Source organism: Anarrhichthys ocellatus, unplaced genomic scaffold (genome assembly GCF_004355925.1).
Source record: "Anarrhichthys ocellatus isolate YVR2014 unplaced genomic scaffold, GSC_Weel_1.0 scaffold22, whole genome shotgun sequence".
Classification (NCBI taxonomy): domain Eukaryota; kingdom Metazoa; phylum Chordata; class Actinopteri; order Perciformes; family Anarhichadidae; genus Anarrhichthys; species Anarrhichthys ocellatus.
Window position 1 is genome coordinate 202,846 of NW_022280052.1, and position 20,594 is coordinate 223,439.

Genomic DNA, 20,594 nt, shown 5'->3' on the forward strand with positions numbered 1-20,594 from the left:
CTCTCTCTCTCTCTCTCTCTCTCTCTCTCTCTCTCTCTCTCTCTCTCTCACCAGGATCAGGATGATAAAGGTAGGTATTCTCTCCATCAGTGACACCTGCGGGTCAGAATATGTAACTTCAGCTCTTCAGCAATCCGGATTGACACTTTCGCACCTTTCACCTCCACTCTCCTCCTTCAAACTCCTTCTCCTTAATCCTGCTCTGGGATGGAGGAAGAGGAGCATGATGGAGAGGGAAGAAGAGGGAGATCTGAAATGGACAGTAAAGTAGATTGAAAGAACTGTAAAAATTTGAATCCATAAGGCCACTGTCCAGGATAGCTCATCAAATTAGCCAGTCATAACATACAAAGTGTGTCGGTAAAACTGTGGAAATATTGGAACAGGATTTTTAACAAAAACTGCAATAGTACACAAAACAAATACAGTGGTAGTATTGAAGAATGCATTAATACCACAATTAAGAAGTACTTTCTCCTGGATTATAAATTATACTTAAGTGTAAGTACATAAGTGTACTTAAAGTTTCTAAGTAAAAGTAATTGGAGGATCATTTTATAGATGTTGAGTGTTCTAAAATCTTAATTTGTAAAGCAGCTAACTTGAGTGTAAAAAGTCCAATATTTTCCTCTGAGATTTATTGTAGTAGAAGTACAACACAGCATAAGATTAAAATACTTAAGTAAATAACATATACCTCAGAATTGTACTTACGTATAGTACTTGAGTAAATGCACTTAGTTACTTTCTATTACTTTAAGTGTTTTGTAACGTTTGTTTCTGGGAAGTTTGTAATAATAGCATTACCAACTGGAGGTGTAGTGTTTGAAAGAAGTGGGTGTTTAGAATTTCTCCTTTGTTACATTAGGAAAAGTACAATAGTTGATGCACGAATATTTGGCCAACTTCTTTTCCTCTGGACTTGTGCCTTTATTAATGTAATAAAGTAGACATTTTAAAGAAAGTGGTTAACCATGTTGTCTCCTTGAGGCTGTAAGGTTCAGGCCTTTGGGATTGCAGGCTGCATGCTGGGAAAGGCTCCGGCCTCCTGCTCACCTGACCAGGATGAGCGAATCTAGAAAACGGATGGATGGAATGATATTGTGTGTCTGATGTTTTCTGTCAGAAGTGAAAGTGTGTCAGTGGTTGTGTGACATATAGAAACAATGTAAGTCTGTGCGTTTCTGTCTGAATCTGTGTGTTTGTATGTGTGTGTGTTGCTGACTCTGACCTGTCTTGTCCTTCCAGAGCTGGTAACCTCTGGCACCAGCGATAATGAGAGTAGTTCCTGTAAGTCTAGACCCTCCGCTATCTCTTTCTTTCATTCTTTCTTTCTTTCTTTTATTCTCTCTCTCTCTTCCTTCTTTGCTCGTTCTTGTTCAGTTTTGATTTTATTCGTGTGTGTTTCTCTGTGTGTGCTTGTGGGTGTGTCATGCATACATGCACATGTATTTATTGTGTGTTGTGATTATTGTGTTTTTATATGTGTGTGTGTGTGTGTGTGTGTGTGTGTGTGTGTGTGTGTGTGTGTGTGTGTGTGTGTGTGTGTGCGAGCGCGCATGTGTTTGTGTGTAAGTTACCTTTCTCTGCTTCTCCAGCCAGAGCTGTTGCAGAAGTTCAGTCCAAAAGTAGGAAAGGTTCGGGTGTGTTTTGTTGTCAATAATCCCGCCCGCTGTGCCTCTAAATGTGTTCATCATTTCTCTTTATCCGATCAGCTGGCCAGGAGGAGATCTTGCTCACTTACCAACCTGTCATGCAGCAAGAGGGTCAGTGCTTAACTTCACATCATCTTTTAATTTTAGTTTCTCAAGGTTGTTTTGTCTTTATGTTACTCCGTCTTGGGAAGTAGGGTTACTGAAAGCAATCAACAGCACATACACAAATTATCATTTTGATATAATATATGTGTTAGTAACTTATATTACTGTCTACTCAACATACTGGGTATCTTTGTCTGTGTTGACCTGGTTCTGTGTGTCATATTCCAGTTAATTACACGCGGCCAGTCATCATACTCGGACCAATGAAAGATCGGATCAACGATGACCTCATCTCAGAGTTCCCTGACAAGTTTGGCTCCTGCGTCCCACGTGAGTATCTTAAGCCTATAGCGGACCCTCGCGGACGGGCAAAGTACAACTTCTGCTTAAGTTATATGATGAATCCCACACAAGGCAAAGGTTCATTATGAAAACTATAACATCGTGTTTATAATGCTGTAATAACAGCTGATCAAAGAAGTTAACTAAAAGTAAATGTTACAGCTGTTTATACAGCGCAACGGGGATAGGACGCAAACAGACTGAGGAGTCAGCAGGATGACTTAAGTGATTTTATTGGTGAAATAGCAACACAGTCGTCAGGAAAACTTTTGGCAGAATTTAGATGTTTCTAAAAAAATATATATAATTAAGTACGTTTCTCATCAGCCTCATATCATGCTTGCAGAAATGCCCCGTGGTTAATGTTGGGAAACGATTGGTCAGGTTTGAGCAAATACACTTCATGGTTTAAGGTAAAAAAGGTTTGTGTTAAGAATAATGTGTGGAAAATCTATGATACTCAGACACAACACGGCCGCGGCGAGACTACGAGGTGGACGGCAGAGATTACCACTTCATGTCCTCCAGGGAGCTCATGGAGCAAGAGATCCAGGAACACAAGTTCATAGAGGCCGGACAGTATAACAACCATCTGTATGGAACCAGCATACAGTCGGTCAAAGAAGTCGCGGACAAGGTGAGTTTAACGAGAGAGTGTGAGCAGAGAGGAGATAGAATACAAAGGACAGAGGAAACAGAATAACATCGAGCCGTGTTTACCTTCACATATTTTTATGCACATTTTGAAGTATTGCATTAGCAAAGCTGTATGGAAACAGTAACATTTGATATAACTTCTAAGAAATTGGAGCTTGGTTGAGGTGGTTTTTCCTTGTCTAAAAAGAGCTGATGCGTAAAATGGATTATGGGAACGCCTTTGCCGAATAAATTCTGACGTAGGGAGCATTTAACGCGTATGGGAGAAGTCTGCCTTCAGGGCTTTCTGCCTTGATCTTTTCCTAGACTTAACCAAGTAGGTTTTTTTGCCTAAACCTAAGAAGATCACTGTCAGAAGGGGCTTTCTGGCAGAATGAACTCGTGGTGTTTCCAGTTGGCTATCTTTACTTCTTCTTCTACTCTGTTTACTGGAGGATTACAGTCATATACAAGCCAACTTCTGTCCAAACTACGCTGTAGCTGAGTTCATTCACTCCAAACCAGTTGATGGGAACACGCCTAATTCGTATTTTTTTTTCGCTTCAAATTTGCTTGACAATAGAATGGAAACCCGGTTTCTATGTCTCTTTCCCAGGGTAAACACTGTATACTGGATGTATCAGGGAATGCGATCAAGCGTCTCCAGTTGGCAGGCCTCCATCCCATCGCTGTGTTCATTAGACCACACAATGTCGACAACATACTGTAAGTAACGGGAACATCGACTCTACCACCCTAACATAAACAACATCCTGTATTTGAGTTGAACAATCTCACCATAAGGTTCATTTTGTTGCTTGTTTTAAAACTCACATGTTCCTCATCAGCAGATAGGTGTAGGTGTAGGTGTAAAAAAAGTCAATCATCATAATGTAATTTGACCACTGTTGAACTTCACAATGAGGTCAAGAAGATTGCTGAGGGTTTAGTTTCATGTATACACGGTGTTTTAAATTATCTTTCTGCACCTTGATATATGTAACTCTTGTTTTTCTCTCCAGAGAGATGAACAAGCGTTTGACTGAGGACCAGGCGAGGAAGACCTTCGACAGAGCTGTCAAACTGGAGCATGAGTTCACAGAGTTCTTCAGCGGTTAGTTACAAGCACACGTACACAGACAATGTACTGTAGGTTGTTCAGAAATAGTTGCAGCAGTTAACAAGATATAACATTTTAATTGGTGAGCGTCTGAGGTGTTGGTATGCATTTTTGCATTTTTATTTTACAGACTAGCTGTTTCTTGACTGTATGCTTCCATCCTTCACTCACAGACATTAGAGTAGTATCCATCTTTTCATTTAACTTTGGGCAGGAAAGAGAAGTGTTGAAATATTCCTTTGACAAAAACAATAACATTATTGTTTAGAACGCAAACGATTGTAAAGTTGTTATACGTTACAGTTTTATGTAAGTCAACCACAAGATATTCACAAAGCGGTTTGTTATATTTCCACATGCAGGGATTATGTTTGGTTAAAACATGGCTGTACTTCTTGATCTTAAGGAAGTCTATGTGTAAAGATCCAACATACACACATACTCAAATACACCAATTTTGACCTTTAAAGGTTACTCCCACTTTAATGGAGATTTTGATTATAGTTTCTTTCTGCACACACAGTGGGCTACCATGGTGATATGTTTTGGTAGATGTTCTTCTTGTATATTCATTTCTCGCTCTCTCTCTCTCTCTCTCTCTCTCTCTCTCTCTCTCTCTCTCTATCTCTCTTTTTCTGCAGCCATTGTCCATGGCTCGACTCTAGAGGAAGTGTATTCGCAGGTGAAGCAGACTATTGAGGAGCAGTCTGGTCCTTACATCTGGATACCCACCAAGGAGCGACTTTGAATAAACACACACATACTGCAAAATCACACACATCACTCTTTCAACACTTCCTCTAATTTTCTATTATCAGCCTGCTTCCTCTCTCTCTCTCTCTCTCGTAAACCCACATTTCTGCACACACACACACACACACACACACACGCACACACACCCACACACACACACACACACAACGATTTACACAAGCACATGAAGTCGGATGAGGCTGGGACTATCTGGGACTGCTACTTCCTGAAGTGGGAGGGGCTAACGTCTGTCCAGCAGCCTATTGGTGGATCTTCCTACAGCTCAGTTCCTTAATGTTTAAGGAGGAGGTTCAAATCAAGGCGACATGTACCATTATCTGATTTGATTTCATTATTGTTCTTCTTATTGTTGTTGTCGTTGTTGTTTTCATATTAACGAAGGGTAATGCATTCATGTATGGGTTTGTAATGATAATATTGTCACCAAGAGGCAGACTTTTGCACGCTGTAGCTTTAAGAGCATGTTTTTGGGACAAAATGTTGATCTTCTTACCGGTCTGTCTGTCTTTCCTCATGGCATTGCTCCTGTTTAGTCTTGTTCTATCTCTCTCTCATGTCCCACCCTTTAGACTACAGACTTAAGAAATGAGTTGAAAACTTTATAACGTGCCCCAGCATTTTGGTGTCAAGGACCAAAATGAAATTATAGTACAATAGTACTGTTTAGAGACGTAGCAAGAAAATAATTCATTTAGTAATAATTTAGGATTTCTACCATTGAGACCCTTGTTGATATCTCAATCAAAACTTAAGTAGAAAACTAAGTTAGATAGCTTTAAAATAAATAGTGTTGAGCCTCATAATGGTTTTAGAGTCCATTCGGAGCCCTGAGTCCTTATTTCTCAAAATTCTGAGAATGATGCTTGTAAAAATGTTATTTTCTAAAAGTATATCTGAGGATACATTTATCAAGCGTCCTCTTATTTACAGCAAAGTGGAGGAGTAACATTTTAGAGCAACTTTCAAGTGATCAGATGATTAGTTACACCTACAGCCAATCCGTGTCAAGGATTTACCGAACATCTGCCCTGTTAAATTTCACTCAGTCATGTGTGATTCTGCAAAAACATGTACATTTATACCGTTTAAAGTACATTTTATTTGTGTAAAATCTTCAATAACTCCAGTAGAAACTAACGTGAAGTTAAAAACAATCGAATATATATTTAGAATACATAAACATGCAAATATGGATAAATAATGGGCTGAAATGGAAACAAAAAAGGGAACCAAAGGAACAAAATGATGCTGTTGGTGGAAGACATACAGCAGAGAAAACAGATAATGAGTGTGATTTAGTGCCACATTGATGAGAGCAGATAATGAAGATGCATCGAATGTGATTGCAAGCAGAATCAATGACAGCTACGTTCTTGTCTTTTGCACCTTGATAAACGCAGACAAACAGAAATAATAGGCTAAAACTACCTTATTCTGAATTAAACATATTTCTTCAGGTACGGTATCGCTCATCTTGGCCAATAATATTTTGTCCAATCCTTCTTAAACACACTCAAGAAGGTAAAAGTGAAGGATTTCAAGTCCAACGGGCCCAGATCCTCTGTTTAAAAAACATGTATCAACCATGTCTTCTTCAAAACAAGGGCTTCTCTGCCTCCCCTCGTCCTCCTCCTCCTTGTCTCTGTCTCATGCCTTCATCTCGCTCCTCCTCCACATTCACAGTGTGACATTAGTCGAGCACTCCAGCATCAAACGGTGTATCATCTTCTTCATCATCACTATCATCACGATCATAATCATCAGCATCATTGTTGTAGCTTTCCTTCATACTGCAGTTGCACTAATGAGGGCTGGTTTCTTAAAGCATCTTGACAGAGCTGATCCCATCCCAGTGTTTCAGGTATTTGGATGTGTGATACGCTCACTTTTCTTTCAGCTATCAGTGATTATTATGTTGGTTTGAAAGAGCTAACGAGGTCAGGGAACTCTTTATGCTCATTGGTTGTTTGGTTAAAGACATCAGGTGAACTCTGGTAAACGCTTCTGTCATCACCCACTGATCAACTGGTTTAGCTCTTTTTTCCAACAGATTTTTTTTTCATGCTGGATTTATGAGTTTTAGTGTGCATGAACAACACCTGAAATTAGATCCATCTGTGACCTTAGTGCTCCAAACGTCTCTCCGTGATACAGGCAGATGGTGGACAATCAAAGCGTTGTATTCTTACCTGTTATCCAGCAATGGGTTGCATCTTCAAAGGTGTTTTCAGGATCACATGATGTTTTTATTATGAATCTCTGTTAACCGCTTTACAGGCACTAATGTAACTTTTCAGTATGAGTAGCCTGTTGATGCTGGCCATGTCAGTCACATGGCCCTCTCTATGCACATCTTGACACCCATGGGCAGCATTATTCATATCTTGTGATTGGTTTCGAGCTATAATGCTGATCGACATTTGGCAGGGTCAGCTGTGAATGCAAACAACTTTTGTTTGTTTACAAAAAAACTACAGGGCACCTTTAATGCACGTTTCATTAATTAATAAAGCAAAGTAGGGAGTGTCACAGTCTGTGGAAATACACTATTTAAATGGGGGTTTAGCCTCGAGCAGAGTAGACTTCTGTGTGATCACAAAAATACCGTTGGAAATGCAACCATCTGCAACAGGTGAGACGATTACGATTTGGCTTTTCCCTTAAAGCGACTATAATCAATATTTTTTTTATATAATAACAATGTATCACATGACAATGACAATGTGAAAACAGTGTGACAATGTGAACAGATAATTATCAGCTCCCTTCTGCTTTATGGAACTTTATATGTGAGTTTCAGTTCATTGTTTAGCTGTCCGGCCCCCGACTGAAGAGCCAGGTATTTCCCTCAGGAGGTGGTGGAGACCAAAACAGAGCTAAAAAAGAGCGAAGTCACAAATGTCGCTTACCTGAAACATGACGATAACCTCTGTTGTTTAGTGTAACATTTGAAATACCAAGATGCTTTTGATAACAAAGTTCCTGCGGACCTTGTCAGCCACCCACTTCCCAGCTCCTCCCTCAACCCCCGCGGCGGCTCCTCCAAACTGACTGGAGACCAGAGACGTACAGAAAGACCGTTCCGTCAACGGAGTAGCTCTTAGACCCAAATAATAAATAGTTTCGACCACATGTGTTTCAAAAGCTTTAATATTTCCTCACAGAATGTCCAGCTGAATTACGTTTTTCCATCTATAATGCTCTATGAATCCAGTAAACCAGTGGTGTTGTCAGTTGACAGAACTGGACTCGCTCTGTGTGACTCTGGCTGTGTGTTTTAGCCAGGGGACCATGCCACTGTCTGTTAGAGTAAAGCACCGATGCAAAGAATCTATGAAAGAGATGGATCTATAGCTAACATTATATTTATCCCTGCTCTAACTGCCTATTTTGGTACAAAAAAAAATAAAAGTCTTTATCGAGATTTATTGAAATTCCTTGACCGATGACCAGAGATGATTATTCTTTTTGCATTGTGGAATGTGAATGAATGTGCATCTGTAAATATGAATATATTCTGCTTTACTTTCACCTCTACTGCAGGTTTGTAGTGGTCTCTATTGATGTCTAATGTGGCTCCATGTAGCAGAGACACCCAGCTTCTTGGCTCGGAAGGTGAAGCATTTTCTGACTGAAGAGTCTGCAGCAGCTATAGTGACTCTGGGAGGCTCTGAGCTATTTTAGTTGTTAGAAAATTCTCCTTAATTCTACAAAATATGAATCTCCAAGCTCAATTCTCGAATACGTTGATCCATAGACCTCTTCACATATCTCACATGCATTTGCTGTCTTACCTCATTCACTTGCATGAGGTCCAAAGTTGACATCTCTCTCCTTGAGTTCATCCGGTTTCAAGTCGCAATAATCAGGTAATCAGAGGCTAATGTACTGCCATAATCTATAGAGTGAAAGGAGATATAAAACACAGATGCTTTAAAATTGGCAAGAAATCAACTTAACGATGTAAAGAGAACGTAACACCTGTCGTACCAATAATTGTAAATCTTTTAAAGATGTCTTTATAGGTACTTTGACTGCACACAGAGCCTGCTGTAGAAAGGTTCATTGTGAAACAGCAAGATCTGCTGTTTTAACATTTGCATGAGAAGAAAATGGGTTCTTTGCATGTAAACTGTATAGTGTGATGCAGCTCACAAGTTTTCGATTTTAGAGAAAAGGTCAGATTTGACAGCAGATTCTCAGGTCCGCTAATGGTAGGTGCTGAATTTTGAGATGCAGAAAATAGCAGCGTTGTGACACGTTGGTTTGGCTGTCAACTCTGTGTCATCCTCACGCCAACACGTTGTGTCTTGTGAGTGTTGAAGCACCATGAACGTAAGCAGACTCCCCAAATACCTAGTGTCAGTTTCTGCGGCCAAATTGACTGCCTAACAATAACTTTATTACTGTTCCCAGCTCCACATTATGTTTTAAAATTGCATTGTCTATCCTGTTACATTTGATTTATTTTAAAGGTTTACGCACCAGAAGTATATTTACTGGTGTTGCCTTCATAATTTGTTACAGGCCGAAACCATTTTAAAAACGTTAATATTCTTATTACTCATGTTTTGGTAATGTCCATAGTTGGCCCAATACCAGAGTGAACATGAACGCGGACGAACAATCAAAACAATTACATGTTTTTACAATTGGGCTTCCTTTATGTTTCACCAGAAATATTTTACTATCGTAATCACACATAATTTGATATGAAGCAGCTACTTGCTGTACGACTACACACTGTGAGGATGAGTCCTGCTGAGTTCTGCATCTTTGTTAAAGAGAGTCATACATTTCATTTAGATCTATGACACTGCTTCATACTCGTGAGCATGGAAGAAAAGTCAATTTGGGGGATTTATTCAGTCAGTCAGCCTCGCATACAAGACCTTTTGGAGGAATTAGGAAATAAGTACTGGTTCAAGGAATTATTTAAATCCTTAAATAAAAGTGGCATTTTACTGTGGTAGACGTCAAAGTGCAGCTAATTGTTTTTTAACATTTTTTTTATATAGTGAGGTAGATAACAATGCATCGTTATTTATAAGCTATCATACATTACTATGGAAAATATTACTAAAGTAACGAGTATATAGCTATTTGAAAGATTTAATGCAGTAAAATGTGCATTAAAGTGGAATAACCTGAGATGGCATGCCAGGCCCCAGCCCCAATTTAAACCCACAACATCAGCTGTGGAGGGCAGATACCTTGGCAACCTGAACCACCATAATAACCACGTTATAATCAAAAGACTTCACAGTGCATTTTGGGAATAACTGACTTCATCTAAATATAATGTACACAACACATTTCTAAACGTCAGAGACAAGGTCAATGTTAGCAATGAAAGCAGGTAAACAGAATGTTTTGTTCCTCTCAGCAGCCAGAGTAGTGAGTCAGTGACCAACGGCCTCACTGCCCTCTTTCCTTTTCCCCCCATCAGTGGAAAAGCACCACACAGAAGAGCAGAGGTGGGGTTCTCAGGCTGTAAAAGACCTCTCTGTCCGGACTTTGGCCTGCAGCCAGGCAGCGGCAGCAGAGACGTGTCAGACCAGGTACACCAACCAGAGAGGCACGCTTCATAAACTCTACAGAGGTTCAACTCTCGAGCTGAGAGTGTTATGACTCCCGAATGACATGCTGTAGATGTAATGTTGTAAATCACTAAAATATATACAGCCTCCTCTGAGTTCCGGACAAGGACTTTACGCTGAGTCATCTTGAAGATAAAAGCTGGACTTTGACTTAAGAGTATCATATAAAGTAGAGGAGAGGGAACAGGAGGTTATTTTACCCAATAGAGAGAAGAAGAGAGAACGAAGCCATGGCCATGTGGAGGACAGCAGGAGCTCTACTGCTCATACTGCAAACTGGTAAGAGATCATTTATACACTTAAGGAACAAAAAATGTTTCCTTCAGCAGCAAATAAACAAACAAATAAACACAAATACTGTAAAGAATACATGACATGAAGTAAAAAATTATCATGATCACCATTGATATATTATAGCTTGATCATGTTGACCATATTTATCCATTTGACCTCAAATTATTGTTTATGTATGATGGTTTTAATGAGAATAGATAAAAGCAACATGTGAGAAACACGAGGCGCCCCGGTTGGGAAGCACTGTACTGTAGCCTACTGATGCAGAAGTTACAGTTGACATAGCAGAATACAGTCATAGTTGTTGGATACTTGAGATGACAGGATATGTTCATGAAACTTTTGGTGGAAAGGTTTAATAAGTGAATGATGAGTGCTCTCTGTGTGTGTGTTTGTGTGTGTCTCTCTCAGTGTTTGGCCAGAGCAGCATCAGATGGTGCACCATATCAGATGTAGAGCAGAGGAAATGTCAAGCCATGTCGCAGTCTTTCGCCGATGTCTCCATCCGTCCGTCCCTCAGCTGCGTCAACGGTGTGACAGTCGAGGGCTGCGTTCAGAAACTACAGGTCAGATTTTGACAACAACAACTGATTCTACTGTCTTATTGTAAAATATCTCATTCAATGAGTAAGCTATCAATCAGTCAACTCATCAGAGGACACATGACTGTAAAAGCTAATAAAATTCTTTGAGTGGCTGAATCAGGCAGCAGATAACAGGGACTAACGTTGTATGGTATATTGCAATACACTTCTAAATAGGTCATGCAGTTATCAGGCAGCAAAGTGCACACTGGGCTGTTTATGACCACCACAAACTAGAAGATTTCTCATCTGAAAACAGGACGCCCTAGTTACTCAAGCTGAAATGTGAGCCAAACTGAGGGAGATGTGTGAATTATACATTTTACTGTGCAACGTTCTAAGGAAAAAACTAACAAGCTTAAACAGTTAATAAGTAGCCTTGGCTATTCCTTTCAAAACCATTTTTAATCTCGAGTTGAATCTTCAAACCTCATGTGGATGTGAGCCTGACAATCCTCATCCAGTTTAGTTTATTTAGTTAGACTGTCATGCTCACATATATATGGTTGTTTTGTTCGATAATGTCTTCTCTTACCCTTCATTTGTCAGAAACTCTTCATAGCTGTTCGCGTGAGTCATTTAACATTGGGTCTCTTCATACTGAAGGTAACGTGGACACTCACTGATATTTACCACACCGTTAATCTTTTTGTTTACTGTATCTGTGCAGAAAAAAGAAGCAGATGCCTTGTCCATGTTCGGCACTGACATCTACAACCTGGGGAAGACGGCTTCCTTCAAGATGGCTGCCAGTGAATCCAAACCTGATCGTAAGTAGTGTTTATATTATTCTGAAAGAGAAACTCAAACAGAGAAAACAGAAGAGACAGAAGTAGTAAGTCAGAGAGAAAAACAGGTGTGAAAGGGATTTTATTAGAGTTAAACTAATACAAATGTTGCTGCTAATTCGGATTATCAAATTAGAAGGGCAGGTTACCTCATTCAGTATAGCTGTTTTAATGTTTAAAGGAATAGTTTGGCTTTTTGGGAAATACACATATTTTCTTTCTTTCCGAGAGTTAGATGGGACGATTGGTACCACTCTCCTCTGAATGTGAATGTAAGCCAGTCAGCCATTAGCTTAGCTTAGCATAAAGACTGGAAACAGGCAGCTAGCCTCTTGGACCCGAGGCCCCCGGCTCAGGCCCCTGCTCGAAAAATGAATCAACTTTAGAAATTTGGGAGTTTATAATTTGGGAGTGAATATCCCTTTGGCATATTGCAGTTGCAGCCCAAGACCTCCAGCAAACCATGTCACATCTGAACGTACAGTACATTGCAGTCAAAGTACTGATAGCACTTGCCGTCATATGTCTTTTAACACCTGTTTTGTTGTTGCCTCAGGTACCGGTGCTTCCTACTATGCAGTTGCTGTGGTGAAGAAAGCAAATTCTGGCATCAACATCAACAACCTGGCAGGAAAAAAGAGCTGCCACACCGGTAAAGGCCGAACAGCTGGCTGGAACATGCCTTTAGGATATTTCATAGACCAGGGCTACATGTCTGTGGTGGGCTGCAACATCCCCCAGGGTAGGAAACATGCACTATACATACATATACACATACATAGACGTATATACAGAAAGCTGGAGAGACGTGTGTTTGTGTGGTCAGGTGTGGCACATTTCTTCAATGCCAGCTGTGTCCCCGGAGCAACTGAGGTGGGTGACCCCGCATCTCTGTGTCAGCTGTGCAAAGGAGATGATCGTGGAGAGAACAAATGTGATATGAGCAACAAAGAGAGATACTTCAGCTATGAAGGAGCGTTCAGGTAACACACAGAAGTTACAGTTCTGCAGTACTGTGGATGTACATGTCATTTGCATTCACTCCAAAACATATCTAGTCTCCTTTCTTTTCTCTACTATTACCAGTAAAGCAAAGTTAATTTTTATGAAAGCCTGGATTTAAAGAACACTAATTATGCAAGTATCTTGCACCCTTAATTCTCAACTTCTTTTTGTTTCGTGTCTGTAGGTGTCTGGCTGACGATGCAGGAGATGTGGCCTTCATCAAACACACAACTGTCGAGGAAAACACTGATGGTACATTCTTGCATCGAACTGGATAGTCAGTAATTAGTTGGTTATTACAGCCACGTTGTTGTTAGCTAATAAGCATGTCTGTTAGCGAACATGTTGTTTTTTTCACCAGGTCGTGGTCCAGACTGGGCAAGGACACTGGTTTCATCAGACTATGAGCTGTTGTGTCGTGACGGCACCAGAGCTCCTGTCTCTCGGTGGAGAACATGCCATCTGGTCCGCGTCCCATTTCGTGGGATTATTGTCAGAAATGACATCACTTCTTCTGTGGTGTTCAACATGCTGACGGAGGGCCTGGTACGTCCAAACAGCTCTTGCTACTAAACAGCTACTAAAGTATCTCAAGAAACAGTGAAGCAATAAGACTTGCATTTAACCACATTGCCGTGATTCTTTCTATGCGATTAAAATTAGTGCATCTCGCTGTCTGCAGGAAAAGTCAAGCTTCAACATGTTTTCGTCTGCGGCATACGGCGGAGGAACTGTACTCTTCTCTAATTCATCCTCCATGTTTCAAGGGACCGAGTCAGACGACCCCAAAAAGTGGATGGGTCCCTTCTATAATAATGCTCTGAGAGCCATGGACTGTAAACGTGAAGGTGAAAAAAAAGATGGCACTCGTGGCTTTCTTGGTAGCTTTTGTGTGAAATGTATTGATTAATTAATTTCTATTTGAACCCCTTCTAGTAACTGGGTTATCTACCTAGTTTACCTATGAATCCTTCTTTTCTTATTTACTACCCACCCATTTATCTAAAAATATCCCAGATGTGCTGCGGTGGTGTGTGTTGTCCAGCGGTGAGCAGCAGAAATGTGCTGACATGAGCGTGAACTTCCAAAGTAAAGGTCTGACTCCAAAGATCAATTGTGTCCACGGGGACTCTGTGACTGACTGCATGAAGAAAATCAAGGTAACAGATGTTTCTTACTGCTGGTTTATGAGGAACAGCTGCTGTGGTATTCATTCAATTCAAATAAAGGCATTAAACACCAGAGTCTGATGAAGACTGTATCTTTTAGACTCTCTTAGAATCTTAGAGTTTATATTTGTAACATAAACACACATTTTGGATATTGATCATCACTCAGATTTGGTTATTAAAGATGTGTGACCAAGATGTACTGAACAGGACAGAACTTGTTTGTGGTGTCTGGTGGACAAACTGAAACAGCGACACTTATTCTAGGCTAAACAAGAGGTTTGGTCCAGAGTCTTATGACTTGGACTGGAGTCAGACTTTTGACATTGAAAATGAAAAAGACTTGCAAGTCGATAATGCTGTGCAAGCAGGAGGGAAAGATGCCATTGTCAGTGCAGAACAGCAGCCAGACAGCTGACGATATATCAGCTGAATCAGAGGGAACATGATTGTGTGTACCAAATGTCATTGTAATTAATGTGATAGTTGTTGACATATTTAAATATGGACCAGAGTGGTGGACAGACCGAAAGTCATGCCATCCATACAGCAAGCATTTTTATTTCTGTTATCTGTTATCCTAACTCTGGAAGTATTTTCTCTGTAAAAAATAATTAGATTTGGTAAACGGCATATGATGACTTGTTTAGAACTTGAAACACAAACTTTAGGACTTGGACTTGGCTCAAGACTTCTTGGTTACGACTTGAGACTTGTGATATTGGTGATATTGGTGATATTGGTCATACTGATACTGTATATCTATCGGGCTCCAACAAACAGAAATCTGTGATTATTGAATAAAAAGACCAACTGATGTTCTTTAATCGCAATCTCTTCTGTTCCTTTTCGTTTTTTTGTATAGAACAATGAGGCTGATGCCATCACTCTGGATGGAGGTTACATCTACTCAGCAGGCAAAGAGTACGGCTTGGTCCCTGCTACCGGCGAGAGCTACACAGGTAAAAACACACAAGCAAAGACTCACACAAACATAGTCACAGTTTCTTGTTTCAAACACGACCGATATATGTTGTTTTTTCTGCAGAGGACCGTGATGGTGCCATATATTATGCAGTGGCAGTGGTGAAAAAGAGTAGTCTTGACATCCATAACTTAGACGACCTGCGTGGCCGTCGCTCCTGTCACACCGGATACGGTCGCACGGCTGGCTGGAACATTCCCGTGGCAACGCTGATGGAGAGAGGCCTGATCACCCCTCAGCACTGTCAGATACCACAAGGTCAGTGGGATGCTGGTCTGTGTGGGTAGCAGAGGTGTTTGCTGGAGTCTTCTATCCAATGGTTTAAATACTCAAAATTGATCAAATGTAAGAAAGTAGGGAAAATGGAGATCACAGTTTAAATTTATAACAATGATGAGCAGCAAATCCTCGCATTTACTGTACAAAGCTGGAACCAGGGAATGTCTAGCATTTTGACTGGATTAATGACCCATTAATGACTTTTTTTTAGCATGTAAAGAAACGTGTCATCCGCATACATTTGAATGTTGACAGATGGGCAGACTAAAGGCCGGTCGTTAATGTACAAGCTAAACAAAATAGGGCCCAGAATATATCCCTGTGGAACACCAATATTGCAGTTAAGGTATGTTGATTGGGTATTGCCAATAAGTACACTTTGCTTCCTGTTTGTTAGATATGATTTCATACATTTAATTGTATCAATGTGGACATTTAAAAAGGATAGTTTTGACAGGAGTAACTCATGGTTCACTGTATCAAAAGCCTTCTTTAATCCAATACTGTCAATCCAATATTACATCATTAGAGCTCCTCTAAATCTGCAGAAAACATTTTGCAACTGTTGCCACAGGCTGATTATTCCTCCCTGTTATAAACAAACAATAGAATGAACGTTTAAAGTAAGATTATGTTATAAAATGTATTTAAAATGTATTTAAAATGTATTTAAAAGCCTGCCTCCTTCTTCCAGTTTTGATTTTCTATTTTCGTGTTCCCATGACACTTAGCGGTAGGAGGGTTCTTCAAGCAGAGCTGTGTACCAGGTGCCAACCAGCCCGGTTTCCCCGAGAACCTGTGTGGTGTGTGTGTGGGCGACAGCTCAGGACAGAACAAATGTGAGAAGGGAAAAGACCTGTATGATGGATACACCGGTGCCTTCAGGTAACATCCCAAACCCCTGCACCTCATCAGGGTTACATGTTTCACTCAAGTTTTGTCCATTCAAATTTGATTTAATGATAACGATATTACTGAACATAGGAAAACATGACTCTCACAGATCCCAGAAGTTTATGTTATGACCGGTTTAATTATTTGTCAGTTGCTGACTCGTTATTAGCAGCGCATGTAACAGAATGTTAAGCTGTGTGATTGGATATTTTGTGCTGAAATGCACCTTCTGAGACAAGTTTTTATGTTCACAGACTTCAGCTTTTTTATCAATTAACCATATTTCTTCTGGCGTATCATCTTTTGTAATGATGATTCAAGTCGTAGAAGTGATCCAACTGTCACTCATGTAACTGTCTATGTAACTTTGAATGGGACTTTTAATTTCTGGAAACAAGGGGGCCCAAAATACAGGAGGTTCTCTAACTTAGCAACTTTGTTGCCTTCAATAGAAAAGTTACTTGAACTTATGCCAAACACTTAATTTGTCTGTCTATTCAGGTGTCTTGCAAAAGGAGATGGAGATGTGGCTTTCATCAAACATTCTACTATCTTCCAAAACACTGATGGTAAAACAAGTAACTCTAAGATACAAAATGTTCATCTTTTAAGGGTCTCATAATTTTAAGGGACATAATTAACCACCTTACTTTGTGTGTTTGTTCAGGTAACTCTGGTGAATCATGGGCAGTGGATCTCCAGTCTACAGAATTCCAGCTGCTCTGTTCTCAGGACACTAAAGCAGAGGTCTCACAGTACAGACACTGTAACCTGGCTAGAGTCCCCTCCCACGCTGTAATGGTACGGGCCGACACCAACATCCACGCTGTCTATGGACTCCTGGACCGCGCACAGGTAAGACGTCCATGCTATTACACACTATAACTCACGCACAAAGATAATTATTGATTACATGGCCCCAATTGGCCTCAAGAAGAATTTGTTTATTACATTGATAAAACTTCTGTTGAGCAGCTAACTCTCAACTATCTGATGCATCCTTGAACACACCATCAGGGAGTTCTCAAAAATGAGCCTTGTTGCGACAGGATTACTTTGTGAATGTAATGTGAATTTGACCAATAAATGAGTACAAAAATGATCAGGTCATGTCTCTGCACTTACATTTAGATTTTTAAGTGAATGTAGGGAATCAATTGTGTTGGTCAGTTTTGGTGTTTATTCAGTTTCTCTTTTTCTCTGATTCCCTAAATGTCTCTCTGTTTCCTTGTAGACATATTTCGGCAGTGACACAGGTCCTGGTTTTAAGATGTTTGACTCACAGTTCTACAAAGGCACAGATTTCATTTTCAAAGACTCCACTGTGCGCCTCGTGGGCGTTGGTGACAAAAAGACCTACCAGGAGTGGCTGGGCCAGGGCTACATGGAATCACTTGTCAACATGGAGTGTAACTCATCGAGTGCAGGTAAAATCACACTAAATTACATAAATAACTCCTCGCAATACAATGCATATCCAAGTGATTGCTGTTTTTAATGTTTGAAATACTTCTTTTACCTCTGTGGGGGTCTGAGACAAAGAAACTAACTTGAGTTGGCCTCAACTTTTTTCAGTGCTCCCAATGACATTGTGAAGCGTCAATTCATATGTTTTTGTCTCACCCTGTTCCGTTTCATCTAAGGAGATGCCGTTAGCCAGTTCAACATCAACCGGGGGGGGGGGGACAGACCCATGCTAGCTGTGTCCCTCTCTTAATTTGTTTCTTTGTGCTAAGCTAAACTAGCCATCGGCGACTCCAGCTTCCAACATACTTGAGAGTGGTATCAAACTAGCACTCTGCAAGAAAGCGAATAAATGTATGACCCACAAATTCAAGCTATTACTTCAACGTTGTGAAACTGCTGTGGTAAGAAGTTCAACACTGTCAAATATTTGGTAGGCCTATATTGCAGCTCATGTTTAAGCTGACTGTGTGGACAGTACAATGTGAGTAAAGCTATCCCCTACTCCAATAAGTGTAATTGTAAAAAAAAAAAAAAGTTTTTCATGTGTCTACATCTCTTTGTTTCATCAAAATCCAGCCAGGGGTGTCTGAGATATTGCAGATGATATAATGGATGTTGCAGCCACTGGGCTTACCGATATAATTTTGAAAATGCTTGAGTGCATGAAATGCATCATTCTCAACCATCACAATGTATGGGCAGATTGAAGAGCAAAGACAGAAAGATGTATCCATTAATAAAGACACTAAAAGACACTATTTAGGGAGGCTGCGACTGATTTCTATTGTTTTCTTATATACAACATCTCTAATATTTCCCCTTTCTCTTCCACTTACAGTGATGTCCTCTGTATGGCTGCTGCTGCTGGCCCTGTTCAGCTTCATGCTGACCAACGTCTGGATGTAATGCGACACAGGTGTCCAGCCTCCTCTCCTACTCCCTTCCTCTCCCATTTTGTCCAGTCCTCATCCCTAACTTCTTTACATTTCCTGTATCCCTTTCTGTGTCTTCAGTCTCTCCGTGTCTGGCTCTTCTGTCCAGGTTTATTTCTATATTCTCTAATTAATACACAGAAATCTTCAGAATTTAACCTTCTTCAATTCACCCGTCATAGCCCTAGTCCAGTCCGATTTAGCCCTGCTTTCCTGAAGAGCCTTCTATCCCTGAATCTATGTTTTTTATTTAAAATTGCATCATTTCTACCTGATTCTATGTTGTTTTAATACACGAGAGGATGACATGTTGGAATTGCCTTTGGATTTAGATAGTGTTAAACGAAGCACGTTGTCACCTGTTTTTCGTGGCAGATAAGAAAGTTTAGTTGCCAAAGGGCTTTCAGCCCGTGTGAATTCGACACGATGAGAGAAGGTGTTACGGCCACTTTGTTTATTGAAGGTTAGCTGCCATATCAGTGTGTATGCTGCCACCTGTTACGTTGCTTTAGTGGTTTGTGCATGCCTGTTTGATTTTAGAAAGAACAGACAAAACTGACTTTTAACTTCACATGAGTCACATGTAATGTTGTAACTTTTGGTTGACCACAGAGTTCCTAATAAGATCCAGGTCGCTTTACCTTTACTGTCTATCTTGCGTATATGTCTGACATCAGTGACCAGGTCCCCTAGAGATGAGATGATTGTTCCGTCTCTCATGTCTGCAATAAGTTTGGAGCTCGAGTCAGGGGTTAATCATCTTAGCCTAAGCTTTCTCCTACTGGTACCTTTAAAACTGTATGGATTGTTACCTGCTGTAACTGACCCCAGATCAGTTCCCCATTTATTAAATGCTTCATGTGAATATAGAAGTCAGATTGCTGTTCTGTTCTGCTGCCACTTGCTCTGTGAGCGAACCAACACGGCCTTCCCTTAGTGTAGGCTGAGTTTATAAGCTAATGCCATATCAGTGAATATGCACTAGTGTTGCCTCCACGCAGAGCTGTGCTGGGGATGGTGTGATGATGAGTGTTTGTCCATAGGCTGTCTGCTTCATGCATTCTCCTCAAATACCTACAATGAAAGATGAATTATTAATTCAAATATATTAATTATTCTCTTGTTATTGATGGGAACTTCTTTAGTCAGAATACTTTCCACCTGCAGCCATTTCTCACACTTTTTTAGCATTTCAGTTCACACATTTGACACAAATCGAGCGGGTAACCCTGACACACCGGTCAGTTCCATCAGATTTGGGGAGAACATAAAGGAAACATCCTGTGGTTTGTGCTGGAGAGTGAATGAGTTTTAGTTTTGTCTGGATGATTTAAAGAGGAGTTTGTGTCAGTTGAGGAAAGACAACAGGCTCAAATAAGGACATGTGATTTTACCTTTTAGAGTTAAATGTGGTGTTTTATTTGCATTTTGTTTGACTTAGAGAAAGGGATTGACTCCATTTGGGTTTGGGAAGGGATTTGGCTTAATATCTCTAGTCATTTAAGAGTGTCAAAGGACTATAAAAGTATTAATTAATGTTATAAAAGAAAATACATGTCTATACTAGACTGCTCTCAAGTCCTCTAACCCAAACAAGTCACTCCAGAAATGTCTCTTTCTAACTCAAACTAACCTGTTCCTGTCATATTTACTCGACTTCCTGTTGCTTGATGCAGTTTGCTGTTAATGTTGATTGGATGTGTATTTTCCGATGTTGAGATTTATTTTTATATGAAGTTCAGATGCCATATCAGTGTATATGTACTGACTCATGCTGTCAGAAACAAATGCCTTATCTTCCTCCTGATAAAGATTTATTTCTTTGTGAAATGATGTAACATGTAACTAATATTTAGTTGCCAGGCCAGTGAGTCTGCATAAGTATTGCTACACAAAGCTGCCGACTTGAGCTGTTTTCTGTCCTTGTTCAAATGGAATACAACTATATTAAAAGCATTCTGTTGA

The 20,594-nt window shown here is 40.2% G+C and overlaps 2 protein-coding genes across 10 annotated transcripts in view; both read left to right on the plus strand.

The window, feature by feature from the left end:
- LOC116390286 (discs large homolog 1-like protein) overlaps positions 1–8,061 on the plus strand; it is a 95,140-nt gene extending 87,079 nt beyond the window's left edge. For 6 of the 9 annotated variants that reach the window (XM_031859787.1, XM_031859789.1, XM_031859791.1 and 3 more), the window contains 8 exons: positions 55–70; positions 1,249–1,290; positions 1,716–1,766; positions 1,989–2,090; positions 2,567–2,739; positions 3,355–3,464; positions 3,761–3,852; positions 4,500–8,052. In XM_031859787.1, coding sequence (XP_031715647.1) covers positions 55–70; positions 1,249–1,290; positions 1,716–1,766; positions 1,989–2,090; positions 2,567–2,739; positions 3,355–3,464; positions 3,761–3,852; positions 4,500–4,606 — 693 coding nt within the window. In that variant the 3' untranslated portion in view covers positions 4,607–8,052. Of the gene's footprint in view, positions 1–54; positions 71–1,248; positions 1,291–1,715; positions 1,767–1,988; positions 2,091–2,566; positions 2,740–3,354; positions 3,465–3,760; positions 3,853–4,499 lie in introns of all 9 variants that reach the window. The other 3 variants (XM_031859794.1, XM_031859795.1, XM_031859788.1) reach the window with 3 other exon arrangements.
- An 85-nt stretch (positions 8,062–8,146) lies between these two features.
- On the plus strand, positions 8,147–20,594 carry meltf (melanotransferrin). The gene is made up of 16 exons (XM_031859797.1): positions 8,147–10,511; positions 10,938–11,092; positions 11,781–11,880; positions 12,455–12,640; positions 12,725–12,881; positions 13,088–13,155; positions 13,265–13,449; positions 13,586–13,751; positions 13,921–14,063; positions 14,938–15,034; positions 15,121–15,315; positions 16,068–16,221; positions 16,732–16,799; positions 16,898–17,085; positions 17,465–17,657; positions 18,536–20,594. The coding sequence occupies exons 1-16, from the start codon at positions 10,463–10,465 to the stop codon at positions 18,601–18,603; spliced, it is 2,172 nt and encodes a 723-aa protein (XP_031715657.1). The 5' UTR covers positions 8,147–10,462; the 3' UTR covers positions 18,604–20,594.

What these genes read in the sequence shown, in the direction of transcription:
- meltf (XM_031859797.1), top strand. Translation starts at nt 10,463, where the DNA reads ATGGCCATGTGGAGGACAGCAGGAGCTCTACTGCTCATACTGCAAACT. An exon ending in CAGTGAATCCAAACCTGATC is followed by an intron (nt 11,881 to 12,454) that starts GTAAGTAGTGTT and finishes TTGTTGCCTCAG; the next exon opens with GTACCGGTGCTTCCTACTAT. An exon ending in CATGGACTGTAAACGTGAAG is followed by an intron (nt 13,752 to 13,920) that starts GTGAAAAAAAAG and finishes AAAATATCCCAG; the next exon opens with ATGTGCTGCGGTGGTGTGTG.